This window comes from Dipodomys merriami, unplaced genomic scaffold (assembly GCF_024711535.1).
Source record: "Dipodomys merriami isolate MVZ:Mamm:240054 unplaced genomic scaffold, mDipMer1.0.p SCAF_13, whole genome shotgun sequence".
NCBI classification, from domain to species: Eukaryota; Metazoa; Chordata; class Mammalia; order Rodentia; family Heteromyidae; genus Dipodomys; species Dipodomys merriami.
Window position 1 is genome coordinate 16,030,708 of NW_027202604.1, and position 22,198 is coordinate 16,052,905.

The 22,198-nt window shown below is 44.3% G+C and overlaps 1 protein-coding gene across 5 annotated transcripts in view; it reads right to left on the reverse strand.

Moving 5' to 3' along the window:
• The window catches only part of Nek10 (NIMA related kinase 10), a 162,929-nt gene that overhangs the window by 115,497 nt on the left and 25,234 nt on the right, over window positions 1-22,198 (reverse strand). For all 5 annotated transcript variants that reach the window (XM_070018725.1, XM_070018722.1, XM_070018723.1 and 2 more), the window contains exons 7-18: window positions 18,715-18,756; window positions 16,778-16,856; window positions 15,248-15,315; window positions 12,275-12,354; window positions 11,289-11,375; window positions 9,981-10,205; window positions 7,320-7,459; window positions 5,933-5,994; window positions 3,653-3,730; window positions 1,705-1,769; window positions 373-475; window positions 155-283 (exon numbers count right to left, since the gene is read on the reverse strand). In XM_070018725.1, the coding sequence (XP_069874826.1) occupies window positions 155-283; window positions 373-475; window positions 1,705-1,769; window positions 3,653-3,730; window positions 5,933-5,994; window positions 7,320-7,459; window positions 9,981-10,205; window positions 11,289-11,375; window positions 12,275-12,354; window positions 15,248-15,315; window positions 16,778-16,856; window positions 18,715-18,756 (1,158 nt within the window). The remainder of the gene's footprint in view (window positions 1-154; window positions 284-372; window positions 476-1,704; window positions 1,770-3,652; window positions 3,731-5,932; window positions 5,995-7,319; window positions 7,460-9,980; window positions 10,206-11,288; window positions 11,376-12,274; window positions 12,355-15,247; window positions 15,316-16,777; window positions 16,857-18,714; window positions 18,757-22,198) is intronic.

Genomic DNA, 22,198 nt, shown 5'->3' on the forward strand with positions numbered 1-22,198 from the left:
CTAAACCTGTGGGTGAGAAAACTATTATAATGTTTCTATTCATTTATTCATATTATTCCATGATAAGGACAGCAAGTACAGTAAGTATGGGCATTCAAATGAGCTGTCCCATTTCTTTAGGAATGTCAGACATGATCCCCAAGGAAAAAGTCACCTTATAAACACAGCCAAAAGCTCCACTTCCAAGATGATCCAGAATCGCATAGTTGCCTATGTATTTTGAAGGAGCTTTGTTCTGATTAATGCTCTCAATATTCTCAGCAATCTGCTTCAGTTCATCCTCCTAACCAAATAATCAGAAGGAAAATGAGTTGTTTCAGCAGTGCTATCCCAGCCATGGACCCGCCCAGACACTGAAGACTTGGGACTCACCGCTAATACATTCAGCTTCAATACCACTTTTTCATAAGCGCTGATATCACGAACATAATGACCTATGTCAATGAAGGCCTCAAACAGGTCGGTGGGGAAGAGTCTGCGGGGAAGAATACACAGCGAAGAACTTGGAAACTGTTGTTTATTATTTTCCTTTCGGATGTAGCTCACTCCATATGAAACAATATTAATTTTCTTAGATTCCCAACAAAGTGGAGGGGTTAATACTTTCCAACTGCTATTTTAATTATGCAATAGAGTATTTGAAAATGAAGATAAAAATATGGAGAAGAATATTCTAAAGATCTGCTGTCCACCTGGGGTACTGATGGCTCACACCTGTAATCCTACCTACTTAGGAGACTGAGATAAAAGATCATGGTTCAAAGTCAGCCTCGGCAGGAAAGTTCATAACACTCTTATCTCCAATTAACCAGAAAAAAATGCCAAGAGTGGAGCTGTGACTAAAGTAGTAGAGTGCTAGTCTTGAGCAAAAGAGTTAAGGGACAGCACCCAGGTCCTGAGTTCAAGCCTCTGTATGTGTGTGTGTATCATTTCATAATATATTCTATATTATATTTATATATAGTATATGACATAATATGAATGTATGTAATATATTATATTATATATTGTATTATTACTATATTATATAATATATTTATACTACATTGTATATTATATCATATATAATGTATATTTATACACATTATGTATAAATTTATATATAATTTTAATGTTTTATGGAAATAAAAATACAGATAAGTTTAAAAATTGAGAGAATTTTGCATCATTTCCAAGATGCTGAGACATGATCATGGTAGTTTCATTATCTCTGTGACATTTAAGAAGTCTGAAAAGAAGCTGGGCACCAGTGCCTCACATTTGTAACCCTAGTTTCTTTCAGGAGACTGAGATCTGAGGATTGGGTTTCAAATCCAGCCCAGGCAGAAAAATCTGTGAGACTCTTACTTCCAATTAACCACAAAAAAGTTGAAGTAGAGCTATGGCTCAAGTAGTAGAGAATCAGCTTTGAGAAAAAAAAAAAAAAAAAAAAAAAAAAAAAGGCCAGGGATAACACCCAGGCCCTGAATTAAGCTCCAGTACTGGCACAACAAAAAAAGAAAGAAAAAAAAAGAGAAAGAAAAGGAAAGAAAGGGAAAGAAAAGACGGAAGGAGGGCGGGAGGGAAGGGGTAGGAAGGGAAAGTATGAAGAGGCATGGTCTGCACACAGCAGTTCTCTTCTTGATGCTTCTAGGTCAGATGTGAGCACAGCTCAATCCAACAGTCCCCCAGATCCAAAGGTCTTACCTGGCTCCTGGCTCCTACCTTTTAAACAGGGGTCTGTTTCTTTCCATACTGAAGAGGAACCTCAAGGCTCTGAAAGCGTAACACTAGAAAATAAAAGCGAGTGTGATTCTTAAATGGGAGTTCGGCCACCTAAACCATCTTCAGGACAGAAATGCCATGATGTAGACAGTAAAGGGACCTTGTTGTGAGCCCAAAACTGAACACAAAAATTTCCCATGCTAGGGACAGCTCTTGTATTTAAACAGTACTGATGTTCCTGCTCAGCCTTGTATTTGTCATCAATTCCTTTCTAGAAAGTACAAGTGAATACGGAGACGAGGCATCACTATGCTGGCAAACCAGATTTCCCAAGATTTCCAGGAGCTCAAGGTTTATTTCATTCCCGGCCCTCTATGAGTGCCTGAGTATTGAGGTTTATATGAGAAAATAAACACTAGAAATGATGACATATAAAAATAGCCACAAGCCTACTGAATTCAAACCTGACAAATTGGTCTCCTGAGGAAACAGTCTTTGGCATTCTCCAAATAGAACAATCCAAAGTAACTCCCTAGGACACTCCAGACAGCTAGGGAGGCGTAATAGAGAAAAACAAACTTCTGACATTTTGCAATGCTGAGTGAGAAGCAAAGTAACAGCAAGAAAGAAAGAAAGAAAGAAAGAAAGAAAGAAAGAAAGAAAGAAAGAAAGAAAGAAAGAAAGAAAGAAAGAAAGAAAGAAAGAAAGAAAGAAAGAAAGAAAGAAAGAAAGGAAAGAAAGAAAGAGAGAGAGAGAAAGAAAGGGAGGAAGGAAGGAAGGGAGGAAGGGAGGAAGGAAGGAAGGAAGGAAGGAAGGAAGGAAGGAAGGAAGGAAGGAAGGAAGGAAGGAAGGAAGGGAGAGAGAGAGAGAAAGAAAGAAGGAGGAGGAGGAGGAGGAGGAGGAGGAGGAGGAGAGGAGGAAGGAGAAGAAGAAGAAGAAGAAGAAGGAGAAGGAGAAGAAGAAGAAGAAGAAACAGATGGACAGACATAGAAAGAGGAGAGGGGAGGGGAAGGGAGGGGAGGAGAGGTTTAAAAAATCAAGGAGAGGAGGGCAGAGGAGAGAAGGGGTAAGGGGGAGGGGAGCGAAGGAGGGAAAAGGAGAGGAGGGGAGGGGAAGGGGGCAGCAGAAGGGAAGAGAGGGGATGGGAAGGAAGAGAGGGGAAGGGAGGGGAGGGGAGAGAGAAGGAGAAGATGCAGAGACAGAGACAAGAAGGCAGGACAAACAGTAGATGGAGGGAAGAAATTTGAGAGAGAGGTAAGAGACAGAGTAAGGGGGACAGAGAGAGCGCACCCTACCAAATCTGACCTGGAATCATTTTGTGAAATTGGTGATCTCGAAGCTGGGTGCCAATGGCTCACACCTCTAATTCTAGCTACTCAGAAGACTGAGATCCGAGGATCGCGGTTCCATGCCAGCCCAGGCAGGAAAAGTCCATGAGACTCTCATCTCCAATGAACCATCAGAAAACTGGAAGTGGAGCTGTGGCTCCAAGTGGTAGAGTGCTCGCCTTGAGCAAAAAGAGCTCAGGGATGGTGCCCAGGCCCCCAGTTCAAGCCTCACAACCAAAAAAAAAAAAAAAAAAGTTGTTGATCTGAAAATAGAAGCCACATAAAATTGCCCAGAGGTCCAGGTGGAAACAAAATGGGATCGAAGAGGAGATGACGGCCGAGCAGAGGTGATGTGAGAACGTGGAGAGTTTCTTAAAACCCCTTTCTAATTGGATTTTTAAAATAAATAAATAAAGCTCTCTCTGGCCAGGCACTGAGAACACCCCTGTAACCTTAGCTCCTTGAGAAGTTAAGAGCAGCCTCTATAAATCTTATGTATCCTGCCTGTCAGCACAGACTTTAAGACTCAAAACAAAACAAAAAAATCACAAAGTATTTTATCAAAGTTTCCCCAGATTTCAGTAGCTTTCACATTAAAGAGCAATGGCTATGCTTATTACCTGTAATAGATTCGTTTTTGCTGCGTTCTTTTGTTTATTTGGTAAAATTAGTTTCGCGATAGTATATACACCATTTTCCTGGAAAAATAAAGGAGCCATGTTATCAGTGACCATGACAATGTCACAGAAATGCACTTGCATATAAAAAGCAACAAGCTGGGCACTGTTGACTCAGGCCTATAATCCTAGCTACTCAGGAGGCTGAGATGGGAGGATTGAACTTCAAAGCCAGCCTAGATAGAAATGTTCCCGTGAGACTCTTATCTCCAATTAACCACTCAAACAACCAGCAGTGGAACTGTGGCTCAAAGTGGTAGAGTGCTAGCCTTGAGCAAAAGAACTCAGGGACAGCACCCAGGCCCTGAGTTCAATCCCCATGACTGAAAAGAAAAAAAAAAATGGCAAGACTTGTTAAAAATCATTTTGGAATTTTAAATATTACAGGCCATTACAATATAAAGCCATAAGCCAAAAGTTCCATTGTCTGTCTAGACTCCAGATAATTATTGTACACATTATGTAATTCTGAAGTGGTTTAACTATTTTTAAATGTAGAATGAGAATTTAAGAAGCCCAGAAATAAGGATTCAAATACCTTTATGCTTTTAATTTAAGTATCTTACTATGAAACATGTCTCCCTTTCTGTTTTTCATAAGTAAGCAATGCATATAGATCAATCATTGTATACTTGTTTTGTTTTTAAAAGAGAGAGAGAGAGAGAAGACTTTCACAGGCATGGCATCTCATGCCTGTAATTCCAGCTCCTTGGGAGGTAAAGATCATGAGGATTGAGGTTCCAGGCATGACTCAAGTGGTAGAGCTTCTACCTAGCAAGCAAGTGATACCCAAAATTAATTAAATAATTGAGTTAATTAAAAGACAGGCTAGGTTTACTACTACATGCCTATAATCCCAGCACCTGGAAAGCTGAGGCAGGAGGTTCACAAGTTCAAAGACAGCCCTCAATGAGCTGCATAATGTGACTTTATCTCAAAAATCCAACGGCTGAGGGCATAGCATAGTTAGCAACGCCCTGGGTTTGAGCATCATGACAACAAAAATAACTAAAAAGGTTTAAAAAAATCAAAGAAAGAATGAAAAGTCAAAGAAAGCAAACAAAAGTAGTATGTGAAAACACCGTCAGCATCTTTTCAGTCTTGTTTTTTTCATATCAAACAATTTATTGCAGTGGGTTTTTTTCAGACTTAACTCTAATACAAAAATACACAGGGAAGAAGAACTTTCAAAGTGCCTTCTTAGTGCTATTTCTCTATGTCGTTCGGACATCATCTATGTGTGGGCATTTGCATCAAATTGAGATCTCCCTGTTATGGCTACTCTGTAAATTATTCTAGAATTTCCCTCTTCCATACATGAAAAGCCAAAAATGTAGGCTGTCATGTTTTTCCAGGAGTCAAGCCAGTAAGTAATGATGCCAGGAGCTGCTCCCCCAGGTGGCCAACGCCAAATGTCTGACTCTGCCAACTTCCCCAGATGCAGCCCCCACCCCTTGTAACTTTACAGACTCGCTAACTTGAGAAGTCTGAAGTTTAACTTGGAGCCGTGGATGTTAACCCTCCAGAAATGTTCCTCCACAAACTTCAATAAATATGTGGTCACTGTTGCAACAGAAGCACAAGCCAGGGTTGTACACATGGCAGGGAGGGGAGGAGGGAGGTGTATATGTGTGAGCATATGTGTGTGCTCACACCTATAACTCTCCATACTGGATCAGCTGATTAATGAGTTATAGCTTGTGAAATCAGATTTTCAACAGTAAATATTTTTTAGTGTCTCAATTGACCCAGTATGAAGTTCTTAAACACGACTGCTATCTATCCCTCAACTATATGAAATGCTTAAAATAGTCTAAGCCAGCCACTGATGGCTGACGCCTGGCTAATCAGGAAACTGAGATCTGAGGATCGTGGTTCAAAGCCAGCCTGGGCAGCAAAGTCACTAAGACTCTTATCTCTGTTGAACCACCAAACAGCCAGAAGTAAAGTTGTGGCTCAACTGGTAGAACATTAGCCTTGAGCGTGCGCGCGCGCGCACACACACACACACACACACACACACACATCAATAATAATAATAATAATAATAAGCTAAGGGACAGTGCAAAGTCCCTGAGTCCAAGCCCCAGGACCAGCACCCAAGAACATAAATAAACAAACAAACAAATAATAAAAAATATTTTTAAAGCGCCTGGTGGGGTCCCACAGCCTGCAGGCTCAGCAGGATGTGGTTAAGGAAGCCAGGTCAGGTGGGTTTCTCACCTGAACCACCTGGTGGGCGTTGGTGTCATTCAGCACCAGTTCCGTGAGGGCCGCGCAGCAGGCTGGAAGGAAACAATCAACAGCATGGTGGTCACCTCTGTCTGGGTCACCACGGTGTGTGTCACCTCCCTGCCTGCCGCCCCAGGGGATGTGACTACGAAGTCTTTCTCCAAGACACACCAACTGCCACTCCGTACATCTCTGAGGGAGGGAAGCTGGCCGCTAATGGCTCCATCCCTCCCCCACACACACACATGGGCAGGTGCTCCCAGCACCCAGCGCACACCCCGGTGTGCTTTACTTTTCTTTTGGCACTGAGATATGAAATAAGTTGTGTGTGTGTGTGTGTGTGTGTGTGTGTGTGGTCCTGGGGCTTGAGCTTGGTCAAGGCCTGGGCGCCATTATTCCTTGAGCTTTTGTGCTCATGGCTAGCGCTCTACCACTCAAGCCACAGCACCACTTCCAACTATGTTAAGCCCCTTTTCAGTGTGCAGCTCAAGTACTCCACCTAAATGGGCACTGCCTGGGGCCCCCAAAGCTCCCTCGTACCCCTCCCTAGGCATCAGCCCTCCTTCAACCCCACCCATCCAGGTGACCCCTCTTCTTGTTTCCAGCCCCATCATCCTACCTACTCTTTGAGAGAGACTGGAAACCATAGCTCTGAAATTCTGCTGCGTTTAGACTTTTGGGGTACCCTTCAAACAGGGAACCCCGAATGCTAGCCATACTGAGACAGAAGCCTTTCAGAATGAGTAGAAACTGGAGGGCGGGGGGGAGGGGGTAGCTCCACTTCTCTGTCCTCACACATTTCTGGAAACTTGTCTCCATTCTCCAGGAAATAGCAGGGAACAAAGACAAACGGCCTTGTCCTACCCCAGCACCCCTTTCTCCCTCCTGGGCTCCCTCCTACCATCCACCCTGACCTGCTGCGCCTCTGCTCTGCCTGCAGTCCCCACTCCTCCCAAAGGCCAGGAACTGCAAACTGGGCTGGAACTGCATGACTGCTCAAGGGAGCTCAGCCAAGAAAGGGCTCCTGCATGGCTACTCCTGCTTGTGGGGTGAAAACACCCACACAGAGCGGCATGCTCCTCGGCTGAGAGGAGGCTGCTCCCTGGTGCCTGGTAAGATGGGTACATGCATTGGAGATTCTCCCTTTCCAAAATCCATCTCTCCCATCTGTATGCACGTCTGCCCTAGTTCAGTGGAAAGAGGAGGAAACACCAGCAACCAAGAAGTTTTTGCTCTCCATCCGGAGTTAACTTCACTTTTGCAACTACATTAATGGTCTCTAATTCACACCATCATGCTAATCTTGTCACAGGGAATACCATTGCCACGTCTCAATTGTAAAGGAACAAATAAAAACCTCATGGTATCACATCAATACCTGCTTGAAGGGAGAAAGTATTTTCCTGTATTTCCCGAGGGCTTAAATTGTCTGACAAATGAAACTGCTGGATCCGGCCTGCAGCATTTGCACTAGACAGGCTGCCGATGGAGGAGCGGTCAGAAACAAAATTTCTGTCCCTGAAAAAAAGAAAAGTTGATGCTCATGCGGTTTGTTGGGTTTTCCTTTCCATCCACCCTTTCTGTGTCCTGGTGAAAACCTGTTTGACTTCCACTAGGTCAGAAAGTTTTCTTCTACGTTATCTTTATTGTTTCACTTCCCAGCCCAACTAGTGTTTTACTTGGTATGTGGTGGAGTACCTTCCTTCTTTCCCTTCCCCTCCCTCCCCCTCCTTTTCCCTTCCTTCCCCTTTCTTCTCTTCTCTTTTTCCCCCTCCTCTTTCCTTCCCTCCCTCCTCTCCCCTCCTCTCTCCTTCTCCTTTCTCTTCCTCCTCCCTCCCCTTTCCGTTCCTTCCCTTCCCTCCCCTCCCTCCCTTTCCCTTTTCTTTACTTACTTTCCCCTCCATCACCTAGGATTACTGACTCTGCCCTAGTTATGGGAAAGGTCATCCGTCCTCCCTACTTCTCCTCATGGCTATCTGTTCCTTGAACTCTGTATTTCACTGCAATTAACTCACTTGAATACAGCTCAATCCACATCATTGTAAGTTTTCTTTTCTTCGCTAAAACTGTAATCCTCCTTTATTTTAGGAAAGTTGTCTTCTAACATGTCTTTGGACTCTTTTGTCCCTGTTTATTTTGCTGTCTACCTCCATAATACCAGTCTCCAAGGGGGCACCCTATCTTTTCCTGACTAGACCTTCCATCTTCCACCTCCACGCATCCCCTCGTCCCTCTCCTCCATGTAATCCGTGACTTTGCGGTGCTTGTTTTCCATTGTGCTGTTTTGAGGTCTGGTAGCCCATGGGTATTGTTCCACACTCCTCTTCTGTCCAGCTCCACAAATTCCTTCCTTTGGCTGCCCTATTTTCTCATCTAGCATCTCATTTCATAAACCCATGTTCTGCCTAAGAATCTAAAAAACTAACCTATTTGTTTATTTAATGCACCATTTGCACAATAAATTTCTTATTGGTCTTTATTCTGCTTCGTTCTCTCAATTTATACATTTTGTCTGAGATAGTCTCACTGCACTGAGTCCAGGTCAGATTCGAACTTGAAATCCTGTCCCCTCAATCTCCTCAGTATTGGGATTACAGGCTCGCCACCACATCCCACTCATTTTTTTATGGCAGCATATCTATCTGGATTTAGTGTACCCACATATAATGTGAGTGATGTCTCCTTGATTCTCCCTTATGCCATTATCTAGTTCGCACCTATCCTTCCTAAAATGGGCATGGGAAAGGTAGTTGGACTAGGGCAGGAGAGAGCTGCAGTTGATGGTCTTATCTGTCAACACAATTTTTTAGAGATCACACTGAAAGGATCATTCTATCTAAGTAAGAATATGGATTTGCAGATGAACACAGTAGCTCCCAGCTACTCAGGAGGCAGAGAGCTGGAGCAATTACATTGCAGCATTCATAAAAAAAAAAAAAAAGTTTAATTTCAAACGACTTTAACAAGTCATCCCTTCTTCCAATCCTCCATGCTCATGGCTTAGAATGACATTGAAATTCTATTTTTTTAATGTGCTGAGGATCAGGCCTACCGTCTCAGGCATGCCAGGCAAGCATGAAAAGCTAAATGGAAATTAGAGAAGCACAAAGAGACCAGGGTCAGTAATATGATCACCATTTTATGGTTAATATTTTCTCCTATTCTAAATTATACCTGAGGTGTACTAACATAGGCCGTGCTTTCTCTTTAAAGACAGTTGATATTGGCTGGTGCCGATAATTCTAGCTACTCGGGAGCCTGAGATCTGAGAATCACTGTTCAAAGTCAGCCTGGGCAGGCAAATCTGTAAGACTGTATCTCCAATTAGCCAGCAAAGGCTTGGAAGTAAGTGGTATGGCTCAAGTGGTGGAGTGCTAGCCAGGATTTAAAAAGCTGAGTGAGAGAGTCTAAGGCCCTGAGTTCAAGCCACAGTACTGCCACACACACACACACACACACACATAATATATATATATATATATATATATATATTTCGATAAATATATATTTATACATTGTTAACATAGTTATATATCTGTCACATTTTATTTTAAGATGTATCTTAATATATTTTAAAATAAAAATTTAAAATATTATTTATTACAAATCTAAATTAAAATATGTATTATTTGTATTTATATACTTATATATGGAAGTGTGTGTGTGTGTGTGTGTGTGTGTGTGTGTGTGCACGCACACACCATTACCATTTGTGGTGTGGGGCTGCTTCTGTTTTCTTAGCACAGTACCTGGATCTGGCCCCAGGAGTGTCAGGCAGGACCAGTGTCCTCCTTGGGCCATCAGGGGAATTCCCTGCGGCCTACCTCTGCGCCCAGCCGCACTCAGCATCCTGCCCCGCAGTGCAGGTGGGCCCTGCACACACACCTGCCAGGATTCCTAAGGGACTGCAAAGGTGAGGGCGACACACCCAGGGCAAGAACGCGAACCGCGGAAGACAGCCCAGTGGCCAGGGCGGCCTGGGGCGCCCCGACCCGGGGGTCGTCCGGGCCCCTAGCCCTGGGCCCCCGGCCGCCCTTACCCGCGCAGAAGGTGAAGCAGCTGCTTGATGCCGCCCCAGGTGCGGATCTCCACGCTGGTCTCGGGGTCCTCGCAAACCTGGACCAGAATCCACACGACGCTCCAGAGCAGCTTTAGGTGGTCCGAGTGCAGCAGGCTGAGCAGGACCGGGATGCCCTCGTACAGCTTCACCTGCTCCTTCACCTGGGGCTCGGCGCACAGGAGGCGCAGCAACTCTGCCGTGAGTCTGGAGGGGGATGGAAGGGAGGGGGTCACGGCGCCCGACCCGATGGCCTGGCATGTAGATGGAACCCACGCACCCAGGGCCCTCGCCACACAGTGTCGGGCCGCCGTGGGCACGTGTAGCCTGCTGGCTGTGGCTTGGGGCCACCTAGCAGATCAGCTAACAAACCCTACTGACCTAGCCCAGCAGCCCTGTAATCCTAGCTACTAAGGAGACTGAGACGTGAGGATCCTGGCTGGAAGCCCGAAAGTCCGTGAGACTCTTATCTCTCCAAATTAATGCCGGAAGCAGAGCTATGGTTCAAGTGGTACAGTGCCAGCCTTGAGCAAAACAGCTCAAATGCCTAGGCCTGAGTTCAAGCTCCCTATTGGCACACACACACACACACACACACACACACACACACACACACACACACACACACTCACTCACCCTCTACTGGCAGCCCAAGCAGGAAATTCTATGAGATTCTTATCTCCAAGAAACCAGGAAAAAGCCAGGAATGCCAGCCTTAACAACAAAGCCAGAGTGTGAGGCCCTGAGATTAAGCCCCAGCCCTAGCACACACGTGCGTGCACACACACACACACACACACACACACAATCAACATGTAGAGCCAGGCACAAGCATGTAATCCCAGCTACTCAGGAAACTGAGATATGAGGATACTGGTTGGAGGCCAGCCTGGGCAAGAAAGTCCATGAGATGCATCTCCAGTTAACCACCAAAAAGACAGAAGTGGAGCTGTGGCTCAAGTAGTCTAGTGCTAGGCTTGAGCAGAAAAAGCTCAGGGACAGCGCCCAGGCCCTGAGATCAAGGCCAGAAGCAGCAGAGAACAAAAACAGAAACAAAAAGTAAATAAATGCAATAAACGAAAGTATTAATGATAGAATCCTAAGCCTAAAAGCAACACAAGCCTGAAGATAAATAAACGCACTTCTCTGTGCCAGCATCGTCAAGTTTAACAGGAAATACCTGCCAGGCAGACTCGTGATAGCCAGTTCACAGCACAAATAAAACGACATGGTAAATACAAGCATTTGCCTCAAATGTCAGACATGTTTTTCAAGTGTTAACAACCCTACCTTTTGGAAAGCAAGTCGTACTCGTGTAAAATCATCAACAGATTCTCTACAATGTTGAGTTCACTTATCTTCTCCCTACATTCTGGGCTGTAAATTTTAAAATGTTAGTATTTATTAAAAGCATATTTCATTGCATCCACTGATTTAATAGTCTAGCTGTCATATTAGAACAGGAACCATATGCTATTCACAAACACACATATAATATACACACAAGCCATAATCTATTTATTGGCATTGAAGTATATTTATTTTGTTTAAAATTGTGACAACTAGAGAAAGACATGGTTTCTAAAAAACAACAACAACAAAAACAGAAAGTTTCACAATGCTTGAAAGTGTTCTGTAGGTTAAAACTTACACACAGGTAAGAATGAAAAAAAATAGAGGGAGATTCAAATGGCAAAGATATATTGTGGTAATTCTGAATGGAGAAGCAACTGAAGGTTGGGTAAAAAGACTTGGTTAAATTTTCAGGTAAGAAAGAAAAGGATACTAGGCACTGGTGGTACATGCCTATCATCCTAGCTACTCAAGAGGCTGAGATCTGAGGATCACCAGCCGAGGCAGACCAATTAACCAACAAAAGGGAGAAAGTAGAGATGTAGCTCAAGGGGTAGAGCACCAGCACTGAGTGAAAAGTCATTGAGGAAGGAAAGGAGGGAGGAAGGGGGGTGGGGGAGAGGGGGAGGGAGAGAGGGAGGGACAGAGAGAGAGAGAGAGAGAGAGAAAGAGACCAAAGGAAGGAAGGAGGGAAGGAAGGAAGGAAGGGAGTGAGGGAGCAAGGGAGGGAGGAAAGGAAGAAATTCTAAATGGTTGTTTGCTTTTCCAAACTGAATTTTAAAATGATGCTTTTGCCCAACATTCTCTTCAAAAACAGGTAAGTGTTCATGCTTTTTAAAACCAGATGGCCATGCAAGGGTTTGATCTGTGTCTCCTGCTGACCCGCTAGAACCGCAGAGCTAGAAGCATAGTAAGACACCTACCTTTCTGCTAAGCTAGCCAGGGCCAAAAGAGCACCCAGTAGGACGCTAGTGTCTCGAGCACCAAGCAAATTTACTAATGTCTGAAAAATGAAGAAAAACCGTTTAATTAGGTAAGTACAATGTGCTTCTCGAATGGTATAATGCTTCCTTACAAAGACATAGAGGCTTAGCCACTTTTTGTTCTTGGGATTTTTTTTGGAGGGGGGGGAGTTGTTTGTTTGTTTTTGTTTGCTCAGGTTTAGTGGGTGTTTTTGCATACCCATTACATATAAACACAATTCTCTAAGTAAAACCGTAATTTACTAAGGTGATTCTACTTAGCAAAAAGTTATTAGACAGGCTCTTTTCATTTAAAATAAATGTAGTCAATATAGAGGCTTAATCTTAAGTTCAAAAAGTTTTGTTAAACATTCAAAACCTCAGGTTCTTGCTGGGTGCCAGTGGCTCACACTTGTAATCCTAACTACTCAGAAGGCTGAGATCTGAGGATCATGTTCAAAGCCAGCCTAGGCAGAAAAGTCGGTGACTCTTATCTCCAATTAGCCATCAAAAGATAGAAGTAGATGTGTGGCTCAAGGATGTGAGGGTGATCTGGCTGCGACATCTGTCACCCCATTGATGGCCAGGGTTGATTTGGATATGTGGCTCAAGTGATAGAGCATCAACCTTGAGCCAAAAGGCTAAGGGACAGTGCCCAGGACCTGAGTTCAAGCCCAAGTTATTGGCACAAAATAAAAAACCCTTCTTTACAGAAGCCCAGTGCTCATTTCCTCTTTAGTTTGGAACTCCTGACAGAAGCACTTTGAAGCTGTTCCCTGCCCAGAACAAGAGACTACAAAGCCTAGAGAGACAGGATCGGCCACTGCTGTTCCTCCTCCCCTTTACTGCCACAGCACTTTGTCCAGCACTTGTGACCACCATTGCCCCAGCCTGGGTAAATGGGAGGTTATCACTCTGTTAGCACCTAGCCATTGAGAACTCACTCTGAGCTGAGAATTGTGCAAGGCTCATTCCAAATGACAGGGCTAGCAATGTGCCTCACGCTGTGGATGCTCTACTAGCTCTGGGATTCCTATCTGACTGTCCTCAGCATTATCCTAAATAATGCATCTCGAAATCTGGATTTTGCCTTCCCTGAGTTGTCATGAATGCAAACTCTCTTCTCTACAATTTCTAGAGGATGCCTCCAAACACGTTCAAGTCAGAGCTACAGCCTGTATGATGACGGCTAGACTGATTTTTTGATTTCCAACAAATGGGCTTTTTTTTTTTGAAGTACTGGGATTTGAACTCAAGGCCTTGAGCTTGCCTGGGTGAAACTCTACTACTTAAGCTGTGACTCTAGCCCTGCTTTCTGCTGGTTCTTTGGGGGATGGAGTCTAGAGAACTTTTCTGATGGGACTGGCCTCAAAATCTCAGCCTCCTCATTAGCTAGGATTCCTAGAGTGAGCCACCAGTTCCCAGATATTGCCGCTGCTTGCTTTCCTTCCTTCCTTCCTTCCTTCCTTCCTTCCTTCCTTCCTTCCTTCCTCCCTCCCTTCCTCCCTCCCTTCCTCTCTTCCTTCCTCCCTTCCTTCCTTCCTTCCTTCCTTCCTTCCCTTCTTCCTTCCTTCCCTCCTTCCTTCCTTCCTTCCTCTCTTCCTTCCTCCCTTCCTTCCTCTCTCCCTTCCTTCCTTTCTTCCTTCCTTCCTCTTCCTTCCCCCTCTTTCTTCTTTCCTCCTCTTCCTCCTCCCCCTCCCCATCCTCTCATAATGCAGCTATCATTATTTCTCTGGTCACATCCTTATTTTATTCTCTTACTTCTCTCCCTCTCACTCAGCCCACTTTCTGTCCTCTAACATAATGTTTTTGTGAACTTCAATCTCTTAAATAACTATTTTCACAACTTTGCCATGTCCACTTGATACCTCAGTGCTAACTATTCTTCACATTTTTTGTGTGTGGCCAGTCCTGGGGCTTGAACTCAGAGCCTGGGCACAGTCCCTGAGCTTCATTTGCTCAAGGCTAGCACTCTACCACTTGAGCCACAGTGCCGCTTCTGGCTTTTTCTGTGTATGTGGTACTGAGGAATTGAACCCAGAGCTTCTTGCATGCTAGGCAAGCACTCTCCCACTAGGCCACATTCCCAGTTCCTATTCTTCACATCTTAAATAATATCAATTAAATGAATGGCTGTTTCAATAAAGGGTTGGCACATGCAGTCAGCTACAACCATCCATCCACTAGACCACTGGCAGCATGTACCAACATGTCTGAAGCTAGGAGGTGGCTCCCTGAGATAGAACACAGGGTATGTAAGGGTGTGTGTGTGCGTGTGTGCATGTGTGTGTGTGTGTGTGTGCATGTGTGCGTGTGTGTGTGCATGTATGCGTGTGTGCGTGCGTGTGTGTGTGTGTGTGTGTGTGTGTGTGTGTGTGTAGTGCTGGAGATCTAACTCAGGGCCTCATGCATGCTAGACAAGCTCTCTACTACTGGGCCACATCCTCTAACTCCTTAAAATGTGTATTTGGTTCATGGTCTTGTAACCCGGTACCATGTTATTAGAAGGCCACATCACATGACACTGTCTATATTCAACCATACCTGACCTACAGACAGTAGCAACTTCATATGGTTCAAGTAATACAATCTTCTAAGACCTATGGGTTTGTTTCTAAGTACACAGGATACATTTTGTTTGCTGATTTCCATTTCCTTATTTACAATTGCACACCTAGGGTCAGTTTACACATAAGCCAGTTCTTAAGCAACATTTAAATTAAGCAATAAACTTAGTTTGTATTGAAGGGCACATACTACAGAGAAAAGGACATGAGAAAAGGCTTTGTGTCCTTTGTCTGTACGGACGCCAAGCGCCGATGAAGAAGCAGGGTTTAGGCCACGTGCCACAGCTGGGGCTGGCTTGACAAGTCTGCAGGTTGCTAGGACAAGGACGTGGACACGTGGCTGGGACGGAGGCTGGGCCCTACTAACCTTGTGCGCACCGCTTGCTGTGACCCATTCTCGCTGGTCTTTGATGGCAGCAAGTTTTTGGAAAATGTCTATGAAGAAAGGAAGGAAGTGAACGTGAGATCCAGAGTTGAAGAGATGCAGCAGTCAGAATCTGGGGCTCCCAAAGGGCTGCTTGTTAAACGCTCAATCACCTGACACATCCAATATAAAATAAATCTGTTTGTAATCATCTGATAAACAAGTGCTAGCAAAGGTAAGCATCTCCTACTACTTCCAAGTTCGTATCCAAGTTCAAGGCCTGCTCTTTAGAGATCCATTGCTCCTTCTGAAAAATCTCAGCTTGTATCTAATACCTCCCGCTAAATAGCTCAGGAAAAGGGAAGTTAGGAGTATGGAAAAGCTGAGGGAACAGGTGTCCTGAAAGAAGCTTCCTGGAGCCTGGGGCCTGCGGCCTGCCACAGAGTCGGCTCTCCCTGTACCTGAAGGTCAGTGCTCCTGGCAAACAAGCGTGGGGAACCAGGGTCAGGAAGTCCTCAGCCACACCTGGGTAACAGGTGCGGGGAGGGGAAGCCACGTGAGAAATGAGGAATTTTTCACATACAGAGTAGACCTAGGCCCTCATTTCACTATATTTCACACCAAATTTCTCTCTTTTTTTCCTTTTTTTTTTGTCCCAGTACTGGGGCTTGAACTCAGAACCTGAATGCTGTCCTTTAGCTTTTTATGCTCACAGCCAGCACTCTACCACTTGACCCATAGCTCCACTCGTGGCCTTTTGGGTGGATAATTGGAGATAAGAGTCTCAGACTTGCCTGTCCAGGCTGGCTTTGAACCTAGATCCTTGTATCTTAGCCTCTTGAGTCTCTAGGATCAGAGGTGTGAGCCACCAGTGCCTGGCATTACCTTTTCCTTTTAATGCTGTGGATGTCCTAAATTCTGAGGTAGCCTTTATTACTAATCAAATTTTGGATGTGACAGCTGACGTCTGTAACATTTTAACAGAACTCAGAGGCTCTTCAGAGGAATAGAAACAAAAGGTCTTTGTTTTTTTGTCTTGTTTGTTTATCTGTCTTTGAGAGGGCAAGGGGGGTGCATAGGGATGAAGGGACAAAGGGTGAACAGTGGTACTCACTAGACTTTACATGGGAAAAGAATTATACACGGTGAGGGCAGGGACAAGAGGGGAAATCTGGGAGAGAGAGAAGGAAGGGGCGTTGTCCAGAAAGAAATTTACTCATTGCCTGACTTATCAAAGAGTTACCCCTCTACATCACCTTTATAATAATAAAAAAATAAAAAATAGCTTAAGATATAAATGTATGTGTATGGATATGGGACCCTCCTCACATAAAGTAAATTGTGCTTTCCAAAATAAGACTTTTTAATCTGAAAGTCTCTGTGCTGGAGATATTTTGCCACTGAATGTAATGATCTGCAGACTCTCATACCCTCACAGAGAATGGAGACATTCCTACGTATTGAAGGTAAGCGCCATCTTGCCTATTCTAGCAAGCGCAGCAAGTTCGCCACATCCCTGCCCGCGTGCCTTACATGTCATGTTGACGAGCTTGTCCACGCTGTGCTGCTCTTCCCCATAGCCGAGGTACTCGTGAGCCACCATCTCCATGTACTACAAGGACAACAAAGCCAGTCAAGAGCACAAAGCAGCATGCAGTTCCTAAAATAGGCTCTAGGTGGCGCAACGGTCACCAAATCCTACTCTGCTTCTTGTTCCTGATTCTTCCATGGGCAAAGTTAGGCTTCTAGCTTTCTTATAGGTCTTGTAGATGAGAGTGGGACCCATCTAGAGATTGGGTGCATGCAAAAGCACCAGAAAACGTAAATGAGTAAGTTAATGGTCTCATTTAGTACCCAAATATGAGAAGGAGGAAGGGAATATAAGGAATGTGTGTGTGTGTAGATCTGTGTGTGTGTTGCACAGTACATACAAATTGAATTCTTTGATGTACCTTTTAGAAGATTTTTTTATAACAACTGCATATATTTTAGTAACCTTTTATTTTATAATATACAAAATGACATCTAAACAGCATGAAGGCTGATATTATTAATAAGAATAAAATAACGTGGCAGTACACACCTATATCCTAGCTAATAAGGCGGAGATCAAGAGGGTTACAGTGCAAGTTCAGCCCAGGCAAAAAGTAAGACCCCATCTAAACCAATGCGCCTGGTATGGAGATATGCACTTATGATACCAGTTACAAGAGAGACTTCAAATAGGAGGATCAGAGTTCAGAAACATGGGTTTATTATCAACATCATTCTTAGGAAGCTAGAGTGGTATACATCTGGAATTCTAACACTCAGGAGGCTGAAGCAGGTTTCTGAGTTTAAGGCCCAACTGAGCTACACAGCAAGACTTCGCCTCAAAATGGTGTTTTGTGTGTGTGTGTGTGTGTGTGTGTGTGTGTGTGTGTGTGTGTGTGTGTGTGTGTGTATGTTTTATTAATGACTGAAAATGTAGCTTGGTGATAGAGCACTTGTCTAGCACACATAATGCCCATAATCCTAAGTATGGCAGAAATATTTCCTTAAAAATACTAGTTATAGGGCCAGGTGCCAGTGTCTCACACCTGTAATCCTAGCAACTCAAGAGGCTAAGATGTGAGGATCATGGTTTGAAGTTAGCCCAGGCAAGAAAGTCTGTGAGACTCTTATCCCCAACTAAACACCAGAAAATGGCAAGTGGAAGAGCACTAGCTTTGAGCACAAAGAGGCTCAGGGACAGTGCCCTGACTTCAAGCTCCACAACAGACAAAAAGATAAATAAATAAAAATACAAGTCAGTTTTTCTGTATACACTATAGGAGACTTGGCCACTTCAAATCATCACGTGTACCAATAAACTCAAGCCTTTGATTTGCTCAGTATCTACAATCTTCCCCTGCTTCCTTTCCCTCAAATACAATTCAGGATACTATAAAACGTAAGATTAAGAAACTATATGCAGTAGGTTATAAAAATATTTTTCAAAGGAGAAAAAATAATGAAATCCAACTCATTCCTTACTTTATCTATTTATTAATATACTATTTTTATTTAAATAAATTAAACATCATAATTCATTTTCCATCCCATTTTCTGTGTAACACTGACAACTTAGCTTGCCAGCCAATGCCTGATTCCTGTCATCATTAACCAAAGACATATAATCTTTTAAAGTACATTTTTTGTTTCAGCAGGTTGATGAAAATGAACCCAATTATCCCGAAAGAAATTATTATCCCTCCCTGCCCGGTGAGTGTCTACCTCGAGCTCACTCATTTCAACTCCCTCTTCCCCAAACAAGCAGTACCTCACAGCATACTACAACACTTCTGATCACGCACACGCACACACGCACACACACACACACACACACACACACACACACACACACACACACACACACACACACCCTTAATCCTTACCCAGAGCATGGCACAGAATGAAGAGGCAAGACAAGACGCACCAAAGACCCTTACCTGCGCTAGGTTCTCAATGCCACCCAAGTTGTAGAGTATTTCCTAAGAAGAGAAAAACAACAGGAGATACATGAAGGATGGGGGCCATGTGGAAGTACATTTTGGCACCTTTTCACTGAGTGGTTCAATTTGTGATTGTTTCCAGAAGATTTTCATTCTAACGGGAATGTGGGAAATTCAGCGTGTGTCGTGCCTGTCACATTCAAGATAACCAAGACAGGTGTGGGTGGCTCACGGCTATAATCCGAGCTACTCAGGAAGCTGAGATCTGAGGATCATAATTTGAAGCCAGCCTTGTCAGGTAAGTCTGTGAAACTCTTATCTCCAATTAACCACCAGAAAACCGGAAGTGGCGCTGTGGCTCAAAGTGGTAGAGTGCTAGCCTTGGCAAAAAAAAAAAAAAAAAATCTCAAAGACATCCCTGGGGCCTGAGTTCAAGCCCTGTGACTGACCAAATTAAATAAATAACTAGTTACTGGAAAATGGAGGTTGGGAGGACAGGGAAACAATAGACATGTGCTCAGAACACTGTCTGTTCCTCGTGTTTGGTAGTTCTTCCGTGGTCATCATAAAAGGTGACACTGGAGAGATTGAAGACGCAGCTTCATTCAACTCTTCCATGTCTCCATGAGGCCCCTAAGACTAAGAAAGGAAGCCATCTTGCCTGGCTCAGATCCTAGATGAGACAAGCATCACCCAGATACCAGTACCTTCATTTGGGCCATTACCTGGTGTAGGTAAGCCAAGCAGTACAGCCTCACTCAGGAGCTGATTAGAAATAGAGTTCCCCACCACCCCAGGCCTGCCCCTGCCACATTCTCTTTCAACAAGACCCTGGTTATTTGCATAAATAAAATTACATGAGAAGTCCCAGATTTCAAACAACAATAAAATTAAAAAACGCATGAATTCCCATAAGGCTTCCAGCTTCCCTGTAACATGAATACTAATCTAAGGAAAAAAACAAGGGCAGGAAGGGTCTGAGCATGAGAAGTGGAAATGGGGTTTTACACCAACTCTCCAAGACAGGCAGGAATGGTGGGGCTGGCACCGGCTTCCTGAGACCCGGCAGCAGAAGCTGTCAACCGCAGCATGGCTTTTATGACCTTGGCCAACAATTCTTGGCAACCCAGAATGTTACACAACGGCTGGGGACATCACATGCTCTTCTGAGCGGGAAGACTGCCAGCAGCAGGGCCGGGAGAGGAGAATCCCCTTCTACGGAAAGGCTGGTGATCCGGGGCCTGAATTTAATATGTATTTGGTAACAAAATCTCCTCCACAAATTGGTCCCTGCATGCCTTCCATTAGAGAACAGTGTAATCAACCCTCTTCCATTCCATCAAGGGCTAGTTGAAGAAAGGCGAGTGTGACTCTATTGCTACCCATTTCCTTAATCAATACACAGACTATCTCTAAGGTAAAGACTGAGCTAACTTCTCCAAGTCAAAATGCTGGATCTTCCTCCTTCAGTATTTCTCTTGGTTGTTATATCTACCTTGTTTTCATCCAAACTAAGACATGTCAGGTGGCAAAAGAGGGTGCTTGGGTTCAGTAAGTGGGAAGGAAGAGCTCACGCTGGTACAGAGCCAAACCAACAGTTCACCCCTATGTGTGGAGCCCACAGGCAGCCCAGAAATGCACAGCACACGGCGCCAGAGGGCGGGCCTTGCCATACAGGAACAAGGATGTTAGAGAAGAAGCTATGTGGAGGCTCTCCAGAGACATATTAGCTAACCTGCAATCGCCCAAGGTCAGTTTAGAATACAGTCTGAGGCAGTTACCACAAGCCCCAGAAGATCCAAATCAGAGCAAGTCAAGTTAAATGCACTGTGTATGTGTATATGCTTGCGTGCACGTGTGTGTGTGTGTGTGTGTGTGTGTGTGTGTGTGTGTGTGTGTGTGTGTGTGTGTGCCAGTACTGGGGCTTGAATTCAGGGACTTGGCTCTCCATTGGCTTTTTCTGTTCAAAGCCATAGTTCCACTTCCCATTCTCTTGGTGGTTAACTGGAGATAACAGTTTCATGGACTTTCCTGCCTAGGCTAGCTTTGAACAGCAGTCCTCAGACCTCCTGAGTAGCTAGAATGACAGGCATAAGCCACCAGCACCCAGCTCAAAATACCCTTATTTTAAGTGCAGAATTTGAGAAAGATGATTGTGTATGTCAATGAAAGGAAACAGATTCTGACTTAAGTAAGAAGTCATAAATAAAGTTGAATCCGGTCTAAAATGTTCGGTTTGTATGAGTTTCCCAGTAGCTTATAAATATGAGGCATGAAAGGAAATCTGTCCTAGGGAAAAAAAAATAACCTGTGAGAAGTACAGAAGCATGTGCAAATAATGGAAACACTCCTGAGATACTTCACATGCCACAGTGACGCAACCATCCGCAAGCTACCTTGAGCCTTTCTCACACCGTGGCATTCTTTCTAGCAGCCTCAACGTCCGCTGGAACTTGTTGAAACATGTATTATCCCTCCCTACTCCAAACCTACTGAACTGGACACTGTAAAGCTGAGCTACAAAAATCATGTCCTTCAGGTATCTCTGATGCTTCCTGACCTTGGAGAATAGGTGCTTTCTAAAAATCTACTCTCTTGCCAGGAACTAGTGGCTAATGCCTATAATCCTGTCTACTCAAGAGGCTAAGATCTGAGTATTATTATTTAAAGCCAGCCCAGACAGGAAAGTCTGTGAGACTCTTATCTCCAACCAACTACCAAAAAGCCAGAAGTGAAGCTGTGGCTCAAGTGGTAGAGTGCCAGCCTTGGGCAAAATAAGCCAAGCAAGTACACAATTCCCTGAGTTAAAGCCGTAGTACCAACAAACATAGGAGAGACAGAGAGACAGAGAGACAGAGAGAAACAGAGAGAGAGAGAGAGAGAGAGAGAGAGAGAGAGAGGGGATGAATGAATGAATGAATATCTTCTATCTCTCTACAAGATAGGACAGGAAATAATAACTTTTTGGTCCAGAAATGTCAGGTATGAGCTAATAGCCTGGGCACCTTCTGGAAGCTTATTAGACATGCAGAATTATGAACCTATTGGACCAGAATCCACCTTTACAGGATCTTGAGGGAAGTGATTCTTGTGCAACATTAAAGTCTGAGAGGCAGCACACTCAACTTGCTAGAGACAAGGGGAAGATTTGGGGCTTAGTACCTTCTCCAAGATGAGAGGAGCAGAGAGAGGTCCTCCCTCTGCTCACCTCGGGTCCAGGTTGGGGTGCAGGGCGGGAAGGGATGGGCTCAGGAGCAGTCAGTAGGGCTGTAGCCCTGCTGTTCTCATGGCTACCTCCAGAGCCTCACAGTGAGGCCCCAGCTTGTCACTGCTGGCGCATGCTTGAAGGTGTGACCCAGGGAATGTCCTGAACTGGCTGAAAAGGCCAGACAGCAATACAAACATGAGCAAAAGTTCAATCCATTGAAACCTTGTGGATGGTGTGGTAGAAATACACAGAGCTTGACCCAAGGCCCTTCTA